This window comes from Bombus vancouverensis, chromosome 1 (genome assembly GCF_051014615.1).
Source record: "Bombus vancouverensis nearcticus chromosome 1, iyBomVanc1_principal, whole genome shotgun sequence".
Taxonomy (NCBI): domain Eukaryota; kingdom Metazoa; phylum Arthropoda; class Insecta; order Hymenoptera; family Apidae; genus Bombus; species Bombus vancouverensis.
This window is the reverse complement of record NC_134911.1, coordinates 6,773,443-6,791,786: the sequence shown is the minus strand read 5'-3', so window position 1 is coordinate 6,791,786 and position 18,344 is coordinate 6,773,443. Positions and strand designations below refer to the sequence as shown.

At 30.2% G+C, this 18,344-nt stretch overlaps 4 protein-coding genes and 1 long non-coding RNA gene across 8 annotated transcripts; 2 read left to right on the top strand and 3 right to left on the bottom strand.

Moving 5' to 3' along the window:
* The first annotated feature begins 1,034 nt into the window (after positions 1-1,034).
* On the top strand, positions 1,035-3,662 carry LOC117160757 (uncharacterized). 2 transcript variants are annotated; one of them, XM_033341757.2, is made up of 5 exons: positions 1,035-1,182; positions 1,267-1,505; positions 1,584-1,778; positions 1,919-2,194; positions 2,274-3,662. In XM_033341757.2, the coding sequence occupies exons 1-5, from the start codon at positions 1,035-1,037 to the stop codon at positions 2,961-2,963; spliced, it is 1,548 nt and encodes a 515-aa protein (XP_033197648.1). In that variant the 3' UTR covers positions 2,964-3,662. The 2 variants fall into 2 exon arrangements, with proteins under 2 accessions (XP_033197648.1, XP_033197646.1); XM_033341755.2 differs by having other exon boundaries at positions 1,264-1,505.
* On the bottom strand, positions 1,339-1,954 carry LOC143305142 (uncharacterized). The gene is made up of 3 exons (XR_013061847.1): positions 1,826-1,954; positions 1,566-1,758; positions 1,339-1,476 (listed from the first exon to the last, which is right to left on the bottom strand). It is a non-coding gene; the product is annotated as an uncharacterized LOC143305142 (long non-coding RNA).
* A 3,267-nt stretch (positions 3,663-6,929) lies between the features above and the next one.
* LOC117160759 (uncharacterized) lies at positions 6,930-10,427 on the bottom strand. The gene is given in 9 exon segments (XM_076627794.1): positions 6,930-7,323; positions 7,325-7,354; positions 7,430-7,456; positions 7,552-7,799; positions 8,489-8,591; positions 8,652-8,972; positions 9,050-9,536; positions 9,605-9,938; positions 10,099-10,427. Coding segments are annotated over 9 exon segments (1,737 nt in total). The 5' UTR covers positions 10,124-10,427; the 3' UTR covers positions 6,930-7,161.
* Positions 10,428-10,704: 277 nt separating this feature from the next.
* Positions 10,705-13,219, top strand: LOC117160756 (uncharacterized). 3 transcript variants are annotated; one of them, XM_076627765.1, is made up of 4 exons: positions 10,705-10,816; positions 10,973-12,687; positions 12,870-12,899; positions 12,988-13,219. In XM_076627765.1, the coding sequence occupies exons 1-4, from the start codon at positions 10,705-10,707 to the stop codon at positions 13,081-13,083; spliced, it is 1,953 nt and encodes a 650-aa protein (XP_076483880.1). In that variant the 3' UTR covers positions 13,084-13,219. The 3 variants fall into 3 exon arrangements, with proteins under 3 accessions (XP_076483880.1, XP_076483888.1, XP_033197643.2); XM_076627773.1 differs by having other exon boundaries at positions 12,870-12,935; XM_033341752.2 differs by lacking the exon at positions 12,870-12,899.
* A 77-nt stretch (positions 13,220-13,296) lies between these two features.
* On the bottom strand, positions 13,297-17,937 carry PIG-O (phosphatidylinositol glycan anchor biosynthesis class O). Its single transcript, XM_033341751.2, has 4 exons — positions 15,076-17,937; positions 14,824-14,994; positions 14,540-14,760; positions 13,297-14,396 (listed from the first exon to the last, which is right to left on the bottom strand). The coding sequence occupies exons 1-4, from the start codon at positions 17,654-17,656 to the stop codon at positions 14,202-14,204; spliced, it is 3,168 nt and encodes a 1,055-aa protein (XP_033197642.1). The 5' UTR covers positions 17,657-17,937; the 3' UTR covers positions 13,297-14,201.
* Between the last annotated feature and the right edge of the window lie 407 nt (positions 17,938-18,344).

Genomic DNA, 18,344 nt, shown 5'->3' with positions numbered 1-18,344 from the left:
AAAGCGTATTTTATTTATAATATAGATAATATGTTAATTTTGATTTTTCATTTATGTGTGCATTTATGTTTTAAGATAATAATGTAAATAATATTAAGTATATTGAAATATGTGAAATATGATGTATATTAATAATAAAAGAATAGGAAGTTCCAACCTATTATGAAACAGACTCGAATGTTTAAAAATACAGTCGCTACCAAGAGTTTTTTCATGTACGTAATTGTATTTTTCAATGAATTAGGTTTTACATTTCATTTTCATTGTATGAAATTTTTGTAGTCATATTTGGATTTAATTAATTAGTATGTAATGTTATAGTAAATATAATGGTGTGCAAGTAGTTTTTGTAACCACTGTATATATTGTATTGTTATCGTATAAGTTATTATTTAAATATATAATTATAATTGGTAATTTATATTTTTTATATTTTTAAGTATTAATTTGATAGCACTGAAATAGATCTTTTGTTATACCATTGAATTGGATTTATAATTTATAATATTTTATAATAATCTAGTCTATATTTTTTATATTTTTAAGTTTTAATATAAAATTAGTGCTATATTAAAATAGATCTTTTGTTATCTATTATTGAATTGGAATGATGTATTAAAATTGTATTGATTATATTAGTTCTTACTTTATACATTTTTATTTATTGTTCTTTTATTATGTTTTTATATATAGAATAAATTATTTTTATTTACAATTGTGTTTATTTCTTTTATTTCAAAGTTTTGTCTCCCTATCCACATTGGATTGTTAAATAATGAATATTTTCTGTTAATACTTGGTATCTTGTTGTTGTTGTTGTGCAATGTTAATTAATTTCTGTAGGTGTGGCCTGAAGGCCAAGGGATGGTATTGCGTGCAGAAAAGAGATGGCACACAGTATGCGTAGACAATGGCTGGCAAACGTATAAAGCAGTTGCTTAATTCAATGAGTAATGAATGGTGGTTAATAGTGGATCAAATAGGAAAGATCGTCGGCAGGCAGGAAGGAGTAAACACTCGAGTGTGCCTAAGTAATGAGCGAGACTCGGCATCATCTTCACTCGGTTTCGGACTTGTATGCAGCCGACGAGATAGAAGTACTTCTCTTAGAAGAGATTCGTGACCTGGAACTACCAGCCTCTGCATATTCTAGACCTGAGGACATTCAGGACTTTGATATTGGTAAGAAAATAATTTGTAAACTGCAAATATTTAGAAAAAATAGAGTATCAACATATACATTATTTGATATTATATTAATAGCAGGCAGTAGAACAGGGGGGCAAATTAGCTCCCAACCTTTGGAGCTGGATTCACCAGGGGTCCATTCAACAGTCCATTCATGGGACTCACATGCTAATTATCATGGTCACTATGGCTATGGTGATCACCATGGCTCTTCCTCAAATGCTTTGGCTTGGCCAAGAGCAAGTCATTTGGTACTTTATTGTGACATACAGGGACATCTTAAAACTGCTATTGGTGTTATTAGACTTTTACTACTTGTAAGTACTATAGCATTTAGATTATTATTTCATTTATTTATTCCTAAAACAATAAGTTACCTTAAATTGTTTACATAGATATCATCTGCAGCGTGTTTGGCAACATTATGCAGCTCCGGCACTGCCAAGGTCAGCTTATTTATGTTGCCTTTAATCGGGCGGCTGCGTTTCATGATCTTTGTAGCAGTTTTCTGTTTTTTGGTCACTGCATTGCTCCTCTTCCTTGATATTTCGCATGTTATATATGTTTTTCCTTTCAATTGGGCAAAATTGGTAAGTAGTCAATGATTTATCAATATTCTATTTTTAGTTAATGTTACCATCATGATTAAAAATATAAATTTTTATATGTGTATTTATTAATGATTTAATATTTTGACACTGATATATCTGATAGAATCCACCTCTTATAGAATGCTTGGATATTCACTGGTATAGGCTTATCTTATGCCTTGAGTAGTGCATTATTAGCATGCTCTATATGGGAATATCACAGTGGTGGCTGGGTGCCAAAACGCACTCGGTCTCAGTTGTCTGCAGCGGCAGCGCTTGGATTGTCATGTGCTATTTTAGCCTTCTTACTTTCATGGATACATGGTCGCAGTGGATCAAGTTGTAGGAGTTCAGATAGTCGCAATCATACACCAACACAACTTTATAAGCCTGTTGACAATTCTTCCTCTTCGGGAGTAAGTAATTTTATTTCTTATCATTATTTTATAACTATATTTAAACTATTCTCAATAATTCTAATTTTTATCTTTTTAGGTTACTCTCAAAGAGCGGAGCCCTAAGAGGCCTGCTTCATGGGCTGTCAAAAATCAACAGTCAAGGAAACAAAATATAGACAGTGATACAAACACAAATAATGGCCATCACAGCAATGATAATCATACAAAATACAAGCAAGATGCCAATAGAAAAGATCACTGGGCTTCTGCAAGGGAACACTTCTTACATACCCAAGAAACTAACGAAGATATTCAAAGAAGTGATGTCGATATTGAAAGGAGAAGGAGAAGGCGAAGAAGAGATGGTGATAGTAGTTCAGGCGATGGAAATCTAATAAGTACCAAAACCAATAGTGGTCATATTCTGGAGGATAATAAATCTAGACGGGTGCCGCGGAAATTACCTCTACAGTCGGTAGAACAATCCCGACCTTGGCCTGGTGCTGAACATAGAGGCAGTGGTTCTATACAAATTAGAAATAAAACTTTACAAATGCCAGTGAACAATAAAGCACAGGACTATTGTGGCATAGATGAATCTAGTTCAATGCAAGTGACTCAAAATGGTTTCCACTGGGAAATGGAATGTACATCTAGCAACAGTATGGAGAAAGCAGCAGAAATAGCTATGGATCGTACTGCCATGTGGACTGGACAATGGCATCCACCACCTGATGACGTCCAACCTTGTTCTAGCAAAACTATTGATCCTTACAGCTTTGCCTGATTGAATATAAAAACGCGTATACATGTGTTAGAAAATGTTGGACTCATTGCAGTGAATGACTTTTGGGAACAGCTATGTAATACAGAAGTTTCCCTTGAAACGATAGTTTCGTAATATCATATTGAACCTTCTTTCACTGTTTGTATTAAGGAAAGGATAAAAAAGAACGAAAATATTTTATTGTCTTACCAATGAAATATTTATATTGTTTCTAAACGAATTTGTCCAAATTGAATGTGTTTAAACTTACATATGTAAAAGTCACTTTAATGTTAAAGTAGTGCACAGTGACCATAACGTCTTTGTTATCATCTTTTAAGTCTATATTTTTCTTCTCTGTGCATAAAATGAGATTAAGTTTGGAATTAAGTTGTTAATCAGTTACTTATGCAGGTGTAGATAAATTCCAGAAAAGCTCTATATTGCAATCAAGACCATGGAATAATGTCTTATGTCCAAACATTTAAGAATCCTATATAAAATTATTGTTGCCTTGTATATTATGCTGCCAAGAAAATAATTTCTTTTTAGTTGTCGATTTTTGACATTCTGCATTATACAACCAGACTGCCCATCTTTGACATACAGATAATGTCATTTCATTCCAATTATATATCAAATAATAAACCTAAGTATTAACGGGATTATTTGTAAGTATAACTTATATTAATAATTAAAGATTAAAATATTTATTTATTATTTTGTTATACTTTAATGTCAATATATTCTGTTTCCATGCATACTCAATAGTTAATAATCAGGCAAATGTATTAATTTTCTGTTTTATTACAACTGTAAATTTATGAAAATTGTTTTTTAAACAGGCAACAAGTATTTATATTAAGATTGAAAAACTAATATCAGTTTAGCATTTCTTGTTATAAGTGAATTATACAGAGAATTAGTATGCATGGAACAAGTATTTAAATTATACTACTTCGATTATTGTTCAAAATGATATTCTTGTTGCACGGAGATGGACGTAGAAATGTGTTTCACAAATTTAGACGAGAATTGATAAACACAAGTTATTTTCTGTAATTATACCATAACGAAATCTAGTTTTTTATTAGTATTTTATACGTAAACGGTTGAGTTTTATACAATTATGTAGTTTGGTAGCTTAGAAAAAGTCCATCTCTATTTTTGTAAAAGGTATACGCACTATTTGCAAGAAGGGAATATAACGATCAGTAATGGTATTGCATTACTTATTTACTTTAATGAAAATCTCAAACCATTTCTAGTCCAGTACTCTTGTACAACCTTGTCTCTACTGATTCATCAAATTAAAGAGCAAAGTAATTTTTAGTACATACATATCGTATTAGAGGTACAATTCATCTTGAAAATTATCAGAAGATTGTGTTTCTTGACCGTTTGGTCCTTGAAATCTCTTTTTACCATACAACAAGTGGTACATAGAATCGATTATATTGGGACCTCTGTTTTGTTTCACTTGATTATAAGATTATTATAATCTTATAAACACAAAGAAGTAATTAATTTCGACTAGAATCATAAGTGACAGCTACTTTGTCTTTTGATACAATATTAGAATATATACATCTGGATCAGGCATCTAATTATATGTTGGCGTGTATAACGCGTCAGTTATCTAATTAATTGATTAGCATAAGGAAAAAATGCGTGTTCATATAGGATCATAAAGAAAAAAAGAGAATAGTATATATTATGGTAGCTTCGTTGTGTCAAAATATTGATGATGTTGTAATTTGGTTTTCTTGAACACAACGAAGAAATAAATGTAATTTTTCTTATACATGGTACATTACTGGTGTACTGATAAAGTGTTTAAAAAAAATATGGATAGATTTCATGATAAAAATGTTGGGTGGAAATGTTACATGGTGCAAGATATTTAGCTTAAAAGTTTAAGTAAAATAATTAAAAAAAAATGTACGGACACTGCCAGAAGAAATATAACGCTCTTTGAGTGTCATGTATGTCGAATAACTTTGTTACTTTTCAATAACTTAGTATCAGAGGCTTTACCTCGCTACGATTTGCAATACCTCAATAAATAAATCGTTAGACTTATATTTAGTATGTGAATCTACAACAGTGTTTAATGTATTTCTGTATGAACTTTAATCGAAAACGCTTCAGATTATGGCACAAATAACAAAGATTAACATTAGGTTTGAACTTCAATCCATCGCAATTTATTCTAGAAAGTAAAGAAGTAACTAAATATTACTGTTTAAACAAAGTGCAAATCTATTTCACCATTGTAACAAGATTGTTAGTTTTCTGATAAACATACCCTTTCTTTACATTTTATAAATGACATTGATTGAAAAATGATTCTTTGATTAATTATGGAACCAGTTATTAAAATTCGTATAAATTGTCTAAAACTTTCTTCTACTACTTATTCTTCCTTCTAATCTTGGTATCGCAAGTTTTTATTTCTTGTATTATGATATATTTATACAATATTTCTTTTAGGTATTTATAAATATTTTTTTATTTTATTATGAAATCAATTTAAAATCCAGAGAGGTATTTGCATTAAAAAGTAGCATGACAATTATCTGATCTGAAATTCGTGTTATTTTTACCACCGAATTTAATTAAATTATGTTGAACAATAGCACACACTGTACGCACAAAAGATTGTCTAGAGCTATACAACTGCTATTGTTTTATTTTTTGCATATATGATTTAATTCCATGAATGGTTTATTATTTAACTTGAAATATACAATAATTATTATTGAAGTTTCATATTAGTCTCTTTTCCAAATACTATATAGCCTTAATAAGATTAAAATATATTTTCAATTTAATATATCTTATTCGCTTATAAAATGATACTTTCAATTAAATATTTATAGGATTATAATGTGATGTAGGAAATTAGAATAGATTTATTGAGTTATATTGCATTCAAACAATATTTGGAATGGAACAGTTTAATAAGATTTGCTTATACACATTATTTTGTTTTGAACAACTATAATACTAAATAATGACAATCCAAAAGAGATACATGAACTACATGACACAAGAGATCTTTGGCCTAACTTTGATTCATTGGATATTACCAAAAATAAAATGTAAGAGTCCTTACAACCAAAAAAATCAATTGCTGTAGATCCTTTGGATGTATTTCGATTCATAAATAGATATTAATATTAAGTATTGAAAGCATCATTTGTATGAAAATCCATTTCTATTAGGATGATGCTGTCAATACTGTTAATGATAAATATGGGTATATAATAATGTTTCTATTATAGACTCATTGTGAAGGTAAAATGTTTTCTGAAACAAGAAAATATTATTGTGAGTTGACATATGTGATTGAGTAAATTACCAAGAGTTACATTATATATTGACCTGTTGGTAATTTGTCATACTTCATTGCGATTGTTCTGGACAATAACGATTAATGATCGAATGAACGATATAACACCTAAGTTATTATTACCGTTTATTCTTTTAAAAGTTATTTTGTACATTTAGAAATAATGAAATGAATGACTGTTGTGTAGTATAGAGTCTATACTGTAGACTATACAAAAGTCATAAGTGCGTATATTATATGTTAATTATAAAATATACTACGAAATGTTAGTAATTAGCAGCAATTTTGTTCTATGTTAATACTAAAGAATATGTGTACATTTATTAGTTACTATGTTGTAAGTATTAAGGCTCGATTGACGTCAACATCACAAACATGCAACAATAATTAAACAAAGAAAACTATTACGCAATCGTCCGAAATACAAACGAAATTATTAAAAATATTCGCGATTAATAATCTAATACTCAATTATTATCTTTTGCCAGTGCCAAAAAAATTATAGAATATGTGTATGTATATGCATGTATATATATATATACATATATATATATATACGTGTGCACATGTAAACGTATCAATGTTCCATTAATTGTTGAGACTGGTGCGAGATAAATGAAAGAATGAAAAACTTTATTTGATATGTATTTTCTTAAATCAACAGTCTCCATCAATATTTTATTATATTATTTGTATTCTTTAAGGAACTTTCCTTTAGTACATATAACTTTATGGAATATCTGCATATATGCTGCTATGCTCTGACTATTTTCTATAATTATTTGTCTCGATATGTATGCAAAGAGTTTATAGATTAACATATTTTCAAGAACTAAGAACCTTATAGAGGTCAGTAATAATTTTTTAATTATTCATATTGCTGTTTTCTATCTCTTTCAATTTCCCAACTATGTCTTCTAACTTTTTACGTTGTACACTTTGCTTCATTCGTTTACTTTTATCTTGCGCAAAACATTGAATATCCATTGTCTTTACATAATGTAGTACAGAATTCCTTTCCAACACAAGAATGAAAAAATAAGAAAATATAGCATTTAATTCAAAAAAGTATACAAAAAGGAATGGAAAATAAGATTGCAGTAGAAGATATATATGATTAGAAAACTTACTCTTTATTCCTTGAAACTTGAAATGGGAACTAGAAGAAGATAAAATGAATAAAGCAATTAAATAAATAATTAGGAATATTTATATATTTGAATATATAGTATTCAATATTTAATTGTATCTTACCTGCTGTGGAAGTCTTAATTGTTTCATGGTTGGATGTTTCCAACTGTTGTATTTCATCCAAGCATATGGAGTGTTATGTATATTTGATAATTTTGATTGTGTCATAGCATGTACTGCAAATTGTGGATTAACAATTAATGGTCCACGTTGTAATAATTGCTGCTCCTGATAGGAATGATTGGAATAATATGGATCATATTTTGTGAAATTTTCTACAGATGATATTCCCAAGGAATTTGCCACTGCCACTAAGAAATAATAAATATATACATACATATAATCTCATATGCTTATAAAAAATGTTAAAAAGATTGTAACAATTATAACAAACTCTTGGCTTTCTGAATATTGAGTAAAGTATCATAGTACTGTTTTTTAAATGTAACCAACTCTGTAATAGATGCAGTTTGTTGTAAAGTATTCAAGCTTTTTGATTTTGTTTGCTTCACTGCAGATCTGTATATAAATAATTTTGTTAAATAAGTTTGCTGATCATGAAAGATATTAAATTTACACAACAACTATATGGTACTTGTATAGTAAATTTTCTATGTAGTCCTTTTTCTCACATTCTATTGTTTGTGTTTTACTAACTACAGCATTTAAGCTCTTATGAAGCATTTTTAACTGAGTTGGTTTTGGACAAATATGAAATGTTTCCAAGCATTTCTTTTCAATGAATTTTGTTGTATCCTCTAGTGTATTAATATTTTTAGAATTATTTGTGTTATTACTCGAAATATCTAATTGATTATTCTTTTCCAGGTTTCTTTGATCTACAAACTTGCGATGTTTGGATGTAGGAGGAACCATATACAAAGGTTTGGTCCTAGGCAATGTTGGAAATTCTGCATTATAAAAGAAGAAATGCTTTTAATATTTGTATACATTGAATTGAAATATGTTAATGATTGATGAATATAAAGAGTTTTATTACTGATTAAAGTTTCCTGTTCTACACGTTTTAAAAAGTTCTGCAAGCTTGTTTTAAGTTTCTTATGCACCATTAAATTCTCTTCTTCTAATGTTTGTAGTGTCATCTTTTACAAGAATTGCCATAAATTATTTAAATAATTGCTATGACTAAAAATTTCCTTTACCTGTATGTTTATTATTGTATCTTTTCTTTCTTCTTCACAATATACAACATCCATTTTATATATATCTTGTTGAATTGCTTGTTCATTCTTTAATTCTTGTTTAAAATGTTCTTGAACTTCCATGTCAAAAATTTTATTTTTGTTCAAATTACTATACTTTTTGAAGTTTTTATTTACATCACTATTATGTAAAATCTCACAATTTGTTTCTGATTCTACAAATCTATCATCATATGTTATTTTCAAATTGAAGATCTCATTCTTATTCTGTTTATTTGAAATTATGCCATTTTTATATAATTCTTTTAAACATGTAGTATCCTGTAATATTATTTTTACAATCTCTATTCCAGGATAGCTAAATTAACAATATTTTTAACAAATTAATTGTTACAAACCTGATGGAGTGCATAAGGCATGTTAGCTATATTGCACTGATTCCAGTTATTGAATCTATCAATGGACAACTGGAAGTACTTATCATCCATTGATTTAAAAAATCTTTGTTGGTAACCAGATGCAGAATTTCGATAAAGATTAGTTTTATACAAAAGATGAGGAGTATGGAACCATTTCAATGTTGACTGAAGTTTTAATGATTCTTCTTCTTCATTAGTATTTAATGAAAAACTTTGTTTGCTATTAACGTGAGGTTTTATATATGGAATATTGTAGTTCAATGTATCATACATATAATTCACATGATTATGAATTGTTGAAATTTCATTAGGAGGAAAACCTTTGAACACTTCAGGTACTGAAGATGCAAATTTTTCATGCAATTCAAGATTTTGAGATGTGTCAAGTAAAATATTTTGGTTTAGATGAATTTCTGAGTCTTCATTTAATATTTCTGTATTAGATTCTTCAGGTGTCATAGTAATTCTAAAAAATAAACTTGTAATTAAACATTATAAAAAAAATAATAAAAATTAATTTAATAAAAGTCATACTTTTGACACAATGACTTGTTATTGGGTGCTTTAATTAATTCAGTAATTTTAAATATCAGATTTCTTATTTTATCATTTGAGACACCTTTTGGTAACGGTACCATAGAAATTATCTGTTGTTGTAAGTCGCTATCCAAATTTTCAGATAATATAAGTAAAGCTTTTAATACACGTTCATATGCAATTATACCATCATTAGGATGGTACATACTTAGCAATTGATTTATTGCTTTAATAATATTCGTGCCTTTTGAACTTTGCTGTAAAGCAGTCCATGGAAAATTTTCAAATGTGGAAGTAATATTTATCATGGCATTCCTATTTTCCGTAATTGCTAAAACAAAGAATGAACCTTTTTTAGGTAGTTGTTATACAAATCTCAATGGGTTTTCGGTTTATTTTATGCCATTTTTATTACAGGATTACATATAAAATATATCTATTACTACTATTATAAATACTATTATTATACATCAAATAACGTTGTTACTTACTATTAGAAGAGCTTTTTATCTCCATTTCGACATAAACGTCTTTCTATAAAGTGACAGCTTTCTTCGATATTAATACAATCAATTGGTAATTACCAAATAATGAAAACAGCTGCTTTGATATATTATTGTCGACAAATGAACAACGCGTTTCTCGCAAGTTCGTTTGCAAGTCGATTGAAATCGGATTACAATTCGAAGTGGGAAGGTGTTCTGTTCTTATATTCAGTAAATGAAAAATGATACATGCTGAATTTCTGATTTATAGATAATAAAAATAAAAAGATAAAAAATAGATTATAACAATGAACTAAAACAATGAAATGAATAAATATAAATGTATTTGTTGTAAAAGATAATGTTTAAGCAGAGTAATTAAAATATTTACAGAAGCATAATGGCACAAGTATGAAGGAAATTACTTTCCCAAGTAGCATGAAGAAATTGTATTGGTTAATTATAAAACACAAGTGCACCTCCTGTATGCCATGGATTATTTTAATGAGAATATTAGTCCTATGCTAATAAGCTTAAGAGCTTTGCAACTATTATTATTTGACTGCTGCTATAAAAGCAGTAACAACACAGAGTTCAATAAGTTGGTGTAAGATGATTCTCCCAAAAGATCTGGTACTTTTCTCTTATTTGATAGTATTAACTAGAGCATCTTTTAAAGGCCCTTCAGGAGCAGCACCATGGGCAAGCTATGCTTCAAAATCTGGTAATATAAAACACTTAATTTTTGAAAACGTAATTTTAATAAAATAATGTTAAAATTAAAATTTTGGGGTAGAGGCTTTAATATTTCACATAAATGTACAAAGTATATATGTATATATTTTATATATCCTTCCTTATATGAAAAATGTTCTTCTAGCTTATGCAAGAGCTCTCGGACTACCAGTAACAGGAATGGACACCATAACAGTACCTTATATACCAAAATCTCCCTCCTTCCCAAAATTTGTTGATCCTAAAATGATGATTTCGAAGAAGACAGATATGCTGAGCAACTTGTTTGGTGGCTTGGGACCTGCTTATCCCACGAGCTTCAAACCATTTATGCCATATATAGTAAGTCCATCTTTGTACAATACTGTTGACAAAACACCATTATTAAGTAAAAGTAACGTGGATGATGAAGCTGGCCAGTACAAACGTGGAATTTTCGGACCTTTCGGTTCGAAACCTTTTGGTCCTATGGCTTCTAAGTTTGGGCCTATGCCTCCATTTTCAAGCTTAAATACCATACCTGACTATAGTATGAAGGATGAGATTTCCCGCAGAAAAAGAAGCACAGATGAGTCTACTGTAACAAAACTCCGTTCAATTATGGGCACTGGTAAGCCAGAAACAAAAGATTTGGGACCTTCACCTCCATATCCCACTCTTGCTCCAATTTCTGAAGAACCAGAAGAAGATGTGAATGTACTGCTTAAAAAGATGGGAGGTCCGACAGCACCAAAACAATATTTACCAGGAATGTTTGGACCTTTTGGACCTGTGGTGGATCCATCTATGTTTATAGCAAAGAAAACTACCTTTTTGGATAATTTGTTTAAAAATATTGTCACTTCTACTCCAGCACCAGGTCCGATCGAAGTTCCAACAACGAAAAGTACCATTGTACCACCTGACTTTTGGTTACCATCATCTGTAATCCCTAATCCAACAGAGTACAATGATAAAGTATCAGAGTTCCTGGATAAATTGTTTGACACTTTAAAACTGAATAAAACTGCACTAACTAGCGATGACGATAGTGCAAATCTTAAAAACGATTTGGTGAGATCTATTGTATCTGATGGAAGTCATGCACAAGTAAAAATAGCAAGATCCATTGAAGACCTCTCATCGATCAATGCCGCTAAAGATTTGATTGTTAGCAACATATTATCTGAATTGGGTGATTTAAAAAGCAACATGGTTACAACAATGAACGATTTGATTTCTTACGAAAAGTCTGCAACATCATTATCATCAAAGAAACCATTTAAACCTTTTAGTCCTGGTCCATGGGCGAAACCAACGATCGATGGAATGTTTTCTTTTCAGCAAAAGATGGGTGTTTTGAGTCAAGTGTTTGATATGTTAACTGATTTACAGAAGAATATTACTTTGGCAGTCCAAAATATAACAAAAGCAAGAATGGCATCTACAGCTGCTCCCGGAGGAGCATTTAATGCCAATTATCCAATGACTAATGACATTCTTTCTTCCCCTAGTGGTTTGCCCATTAACATGAGTCTATTGGATGCTATTAAACATAAATTAGATACATTAGATTATGGAGTGCCTCTTGCATACAATCCGAGTTATAGTAAATTCGGGCTACAGATGGCTCGATCACTGCCAAAAGGTCCTGGCTCAGTTTGGGTTTCTTATCCCGAAGATGCAGGAGGTATAAAGCGCGAAATTGTCAGTGGTGCTGAATCTTTTCTGAATGATGGAAGCAGTCAAAAACAACAAGTACGTTCAGTTAAGATGCAAATGCATCAGGGATATCAGAGTTTGCCAGCTGGTTCTATAGAGTCTGTACAGGCAGGTGGAGGATCTACACCTGAACACCAAGGTGGAAGAATCAAGTTATATGTAAGCATTTAAATCGAAACAACAGTTTCAGATTAAATATCTTTTTGAATCTATATATTTGTATTCTATATTGTATATAATGAAAGCTAAATATGATAGTTAACAACAATTTGTATCATTGTAAAACAAATGATGGGTTGACAAGATATCTTATACAACATCATAACTTCATTTGTTTCCAGATACAAATGCCTGTATTGCCTAATATGCAGGTGCCTGTCTTTCAAAATAATAATTACCAAAACTAGGTATGTGTAATTTGAATACTGTGAATATTGTGAACATGTTCATCTGTCACAGGATCCCAGCGATTACGAGGACTATTATAAGTGGGCCAACTGGATGGAATACCTGAGAAATGACAATAGAGGATACAGACATCACAATCATCATTAGATTACCGACCTAGCAGGAATATTTCTATCACTTGTAATTACAAACTCTCTATCTTTTAACTGATCATTTTTTTCGCATACTATATATAACGTGTACGTTTGATGATACCTTTCAATAAAGTATATTTTGCAAAATACATAGAGAACATAAAACCATGTACTGGGAAAGGCACAAGTTCAAAGAATTTTACTATTTTAAAATATATAAGAAGAGTTACCTTAAAGATATATAACGTTTTATTAAATTTACTATTATGTTTATAATATACGCTATATATACAATTTCGTATGCGGTAAATGAAATGAAAAATATACGGTTAACAGTGATGAACTTAAAATGGTGAAAAAAATACGTACATTGATCAAGCAATCATCTGCGCACATGGACGCAATCCTGCATCAAGTGCGTTGCTTTGTTTCTCTGTAATCAGCAATGCATTGCACGCAGGGTAGCGTTAGTGTGTTAGGAAGCACCAGAATTAATAACATGCCTTGGTCTTTGGAAAAACAAAAGAAAAGACATATCATTCTCATGTCCTAAATGTTTCAGTTCAATTTTCCTATTTGGACTAATAGTTCATATACAGGGTGGTTGGTAACTAGTGGTACAAGCGGAAAGGGGGTGATCCTACGCGAAAAAAGAAGTCGAAAATATAGAACAAAAATTTTTCGTTTCAGGCTTTGTTTTCGAGAAAATTGACTTTGAATTTTCGCTTGGTACGCGTGCACTTTATCACGTCTCGTTATAACGGATCTCACTGTAGATCGTTGTCTTGATGGGAAAATTAAAAAAAAAATATTAAAAGAAAAAAATTTTTATTCTATATTTTCTACTTCTTTTTTCGCGTAGAATCACCCCCTTTCCGCTTGTACCACCAGTTACCAACCACCTTGTATAACTACGCTTTCGCTATTTCTTATATAAAGTCATATAAAATTATGAAAATGGCAGTACTGGTAAGTGTCGACGTTGGATATCTAATTTACTTCTTTTTGGTAGAGACTTCCAATTTTAATGATAGCAGTAACAAGTCATTGCACGCATTTTTCACTTAATATTACATTTCAAACTTTGATATTTTACTGTGTTGATTACATCTTATATCAAGAAAAATTTTATCATCTGCCTTTTGTCACTCTGGATATAAGATGTTCCATTTGCTGATCGATTCTGAACACCATATAAAAGGACGCCAGTACACTGCTTAATGTTACCAATAATCCCAAGCCTTCGAATATTAACTTCGGCGCGAAGATCTTCCAAACCATTAAATGTCGACAGTGAATCGTCGTAGCAAGCATGCTACCAAATGTCTATATGAAGTTATAAAAACTCATCAATAAAAATAGTTTTTAAACTTCAAATTATTTCTTTAACAGTGATTATTTATTTAGTTTATACTTAGTTTATATTGTTAAAACATTAGCAGATCTAAAATATTAAAAATGTTGCTTACTCTGATTCCATGAAGTAATATATATTTTCCTGCAACTGAGAAAATTGCAGCATGAAACACAGAATCTTGTTCAAACAGATGCAGTTCTCCTCTTTTCATGTTGTCTTCCGAAAATTTTATTTTAGCTAACTTTGGAAATACAAGATAAAAAGTAAATGGTACAATAACTAATAGTGGTAATGTTGCACCTAGTATAATGTGTGATCCGAATGTGTTTATTCCTACAAATTATTACTTGTAGAAAGAGATTTAAAGTTAATACAAACAAGATTATATATAGATACCTATTAAGATTGCTGGTAATAAATTTCCATAGAAATGTCCACCTGTTCCTACAAAAGCAGCATCCCAATGAATTGTAGGGAAAGTTGGTTGATGCCCAGTTCCATAAAAGAAATATTCTGCTATTAAGAACCAACACAATAGTATGGGAGTAGGTACTTCTACCAGTTCAGCTGTTTATAAAATTATAACAATAAGAATGCAGTTTTGTAATCTAAATCATTTACATATTATCTATAGATTAAAGTACTTACATATACTATTAGCATTCTTGTATCTTTCTATCGCTGATAAGCCCAAAACAGAGGTACAACATATAAACATTAAGAAAGTACTAGGTGATAATATATCCCCTAACAATAAAGAATATAACAACATAAGAAATACACTTAATGAGACAAATGTGGCACTATACGCAGTACCCAAGCCATAAACAACTGGCGTTTGATCTACGTCTATATTTTTTCGATAAATTGACTCCTTTATTTTCTCAAATAATCGAGGTACTACATTTTCATCTTGGTATATGTTAATTAATTCCTTTTTCTTTGGTAGTAAAAATATACTGAGCGGACGATAGTATAATATAAAGATTGCAAACAGACTCAATGCATATACTATGTTAGGCAATGTACTTACTTGCCAAGACAGTGCAAATTTTACTTTTACAAATTTTGGTAACCTTTGAAGGACCCAATAACAACCCATACAAACACCTATCACAACAGGACAGTATTGTCCTACTAAAACACTAGGAGAGAAACCAGAAAGGTTTCCACAATTTTGCAACCATAGTCTTATTATCGTAATGTGTAATGCAAGTATAATTAATGTGATGGCAAGTAAAATACGTTCTAAATTGTCCGATGTTATAGAACTTGTTTTACCAAATATAAACATAGAACATACACTTTGTTGTTGCTCCTCTCTACAACGCCAGAAGTAATAAGATAATCTTATGGAAATACATGCTATTAAGCTACTGGCTATTATAATTATCTTCAAGTTTGATTTTGTTTGTTGTTTTAAAAATGGTTTTGTTTTTCTTTCTGGATTTTCACTAGCATCTTTTTTCGTTAGATTAAACATGATAAGCCAAAGAAGAGTAACAATTAAAAAAGATAATACATTATTTTCTTCAACAATATAGCTGTTAGAAAAGAGACTGCATATTGTTAAAAAAAATACTAATCTTGTAATATAGATCAATTTTTTTATTTTTCTATAATCATACCAATTCAATGAAATAACATCCCAATTCTTAGTAATTAATATTACTAATAATATTATAGATACTGTACCAGTGGCAAACAATGTTGTGTTTTTGAATTCTTCTAAAATATTAAAGAAAAACAAAAGGCACATTATCAATGCAGTAATTAAATTTGCTAAAATAGAACATTGTAGAAATGAAGACTCAAATATCTTATACATACGATCTTCTGGAATGCCTGTGATAAATAAATAAAAGAAAAACAAAGCACAAAACATCAAAAGCAGGCCTTTTGACATTAGACTAGAATCAAATTGAACCCAAACTTCAGAACATGTATCTTTGAGCAATTTAAAGTAGTTCCGACTATTCACAATAAAAGAGTCAAATTCTTCAATAGTATTAATACTCTTAATTTGGTTAAATAGGTAGTTATACATATTTTCCAAATTTTGAAGCTGTTCTTTAGAAAATAAGTAAGTATCTTCAGAATATACACTTATATATCTTTTTGTCTGTGCAATATTTCTCCACACTGAATGCAACAAATACCATAACTCATCTTTTAATTCCCCATTTCTTGATGAACTTGGAATTGAATCAAGTATGATAGATCCCAAGTTTGAAAATGGTATAGGAGTACCAAGAATAGATGCCAATGTTGGAACAAGATCGATTTGGTTCACAGTATTGTTAGATGAATCATATTTTATCAAAGGAACCATAGAATAAACAAACATGGCAGCCTCAATTTCATTCCTGCTATCACCACCATGATCACCACTTTCTGTCATTCCATGATCACCAACAACAAAAAGTACTGTATCCTCTTCTAAGGACTCGATGATATCTCTTATAAGACTATTTGTATCATTTAACTTTCTAGCCATCTCAGGATGATTAGCACCATGTTTATGTCCGCAATGATCAATTCCAAGAACGTGTGCTATCAGGAGAGACCAATCTTTCTTCTTTATCTCGAAAAATATACGGTATCTAACATCTTTATCAACACTGTCCAGATCCCAAACATTAAAAGATGGTGATGGAAATTGACGTTTAAATTTGCCAGGAAATAAATTAGTCCAGGTATCATCACCCATGAAAACTATACCTTCGGCAGTGCTTTGATCTACAATATTATCTTCGTTGATGCTTTCAGAGGCAAAATTAGACCCAATGTCAATGAAGGTTGGCAACGATCCTGTGGTAAGACCTTTTAATCGTTGCATAGTTGTTGTCGGAGGATCTGCTATGAACTTATACAAGCGTGAATTCATAGGTTGATTTTGCAACAATTCGTGAATTATAGGTAACTTATTGCGATAATAAGATGAGGTAGAATTATTATCATTATACCAATATGCAAAATCATATTTTAAAGCATCTACGACTAATAATACAACACGTGACTTTCTTTTGAGACATATGGTTGCAGCGGCATCGGGATTCTGAAGAAGTTGCTTGACGTTACAATCAGAATCCGTGCAATCTTTACACTCAGCTCGTTCCGGTCTTGCAACGCGATTGAGCAAAAAGCCGCTCGTGAAAACCAATAAACCAGCTGCCATCAAATATGACATCCATCCTTGAAATATCAAATAATTCCATAGCTTGCTCATTTTTCCGTCGATCCGTTATTTGCTTGCGTTCTCCGAGAAAAATTTGATACTAGAGAAATTCCAACATAATCTTAACCTATTTCTCAATGTAAATTTGTTTTTCACCATTGTCACATTGTTGTCACAATAACTAGTGAACATTTGTTTAGAAGAAATGTTGGATAAAGAATATTAAACGCAAGAAACGGTAAGTCGACGAGTCATATTTTTGGAAAAAGTATGTAAACTATAACATATTGATAAAACGAGTTGAAATATGTAACTCTGTGCTTATATGGCGCTAAATTTCAAGTATGCTATTGTGGCGCGACTATAACACGATTTGTAAACACTTTACTTCGAAGATCTGTTTTTATGCAATGCTGATAAAACAGTATTGTATCGTGGTATGATAAAATTATTGTTTCGGTTTTCAACAAATTTCTCAAAGTCAATATTGCATTCAAATTTAATCAGTTGTTGTTAGATTTTTATTATTCGTGAATCAAACTTTATTGAATGTGCGATTTCCGAAACAATAAAATACATATGAAGCAAATGAAAACAACAAATTAAATTTTATTATACATATAATTTTGTATTTGTTATTATTAATAATCTGTTAATAATATTATATTACCACTTAAATATACCTTTTATTTACAATAGAAATATTATATTATTTAATAATAGTAATTTCTTACATTTC

Bases quoted from the DNA above. Each gene is read 5' to 3' on its own strand.
- LOC117160757 (XM_033341755.2), top strand. From the start codon at position 1,035: ATGAGCGAGACTCGGCATCATCTTCACTCGGTTTCGGACTTGTATGCA. The intron at 1,183-1,263 runs GTAAGAAAATAA...TTATATTAATAG, and splicing joins CATTCAGGACTTTGATATTG to CAGGCAGTAGAACAGGGGGG. The intron at 1,779-1,918 runs GTAAGTAGTCAA...CACCTCTTATAG, and splicing joins CTTTCAATTGGGCAAAATTG to AATGCTTGGATATTCACTGG.
- LOC117160756 (XM_076627765.1), top strand. From the start codon at position 10,705: ATGATTCTCCCAAAAGATCTGGTACTTTTCTCTTATTTGATAGTATTA. The intron at 12,688-12,869 runs GTAAGCATTTAA...ATTTGTTTCCAG, and splicing joins GTGGAAGAATCAAGTTATAT to ATACAAATGCCTGTATTGCC. The intron at 12,900-12,987 runs GTGCCTGTCTTT...CATCTGTCACAG, and splicing joins CTGTATTGCCTAATATGCAG to GATCCCAGCGATTACGAGGA.
- PIG-O (XM_033341751.2), bottom strand. From the start codon at position 17,656: ATGAGCAAGCTATGGAATTATTTGATATTTCAAGGATGGATGTCATAT. The intron at 14,995-15,075 runs GTAAGTACTTTA...TTTTATAAACAG, and splicing joins CAAGAATGCTAATAGTATAT to CTGAACTGGTAGAAGTACCT. The intron at 14,761-14,823 runs GTATCTATATAT...AATAATTTGTAG, and splicing joins ATTACCAGCAATCTTAATAG to GAATAAACACATTCGGATCA.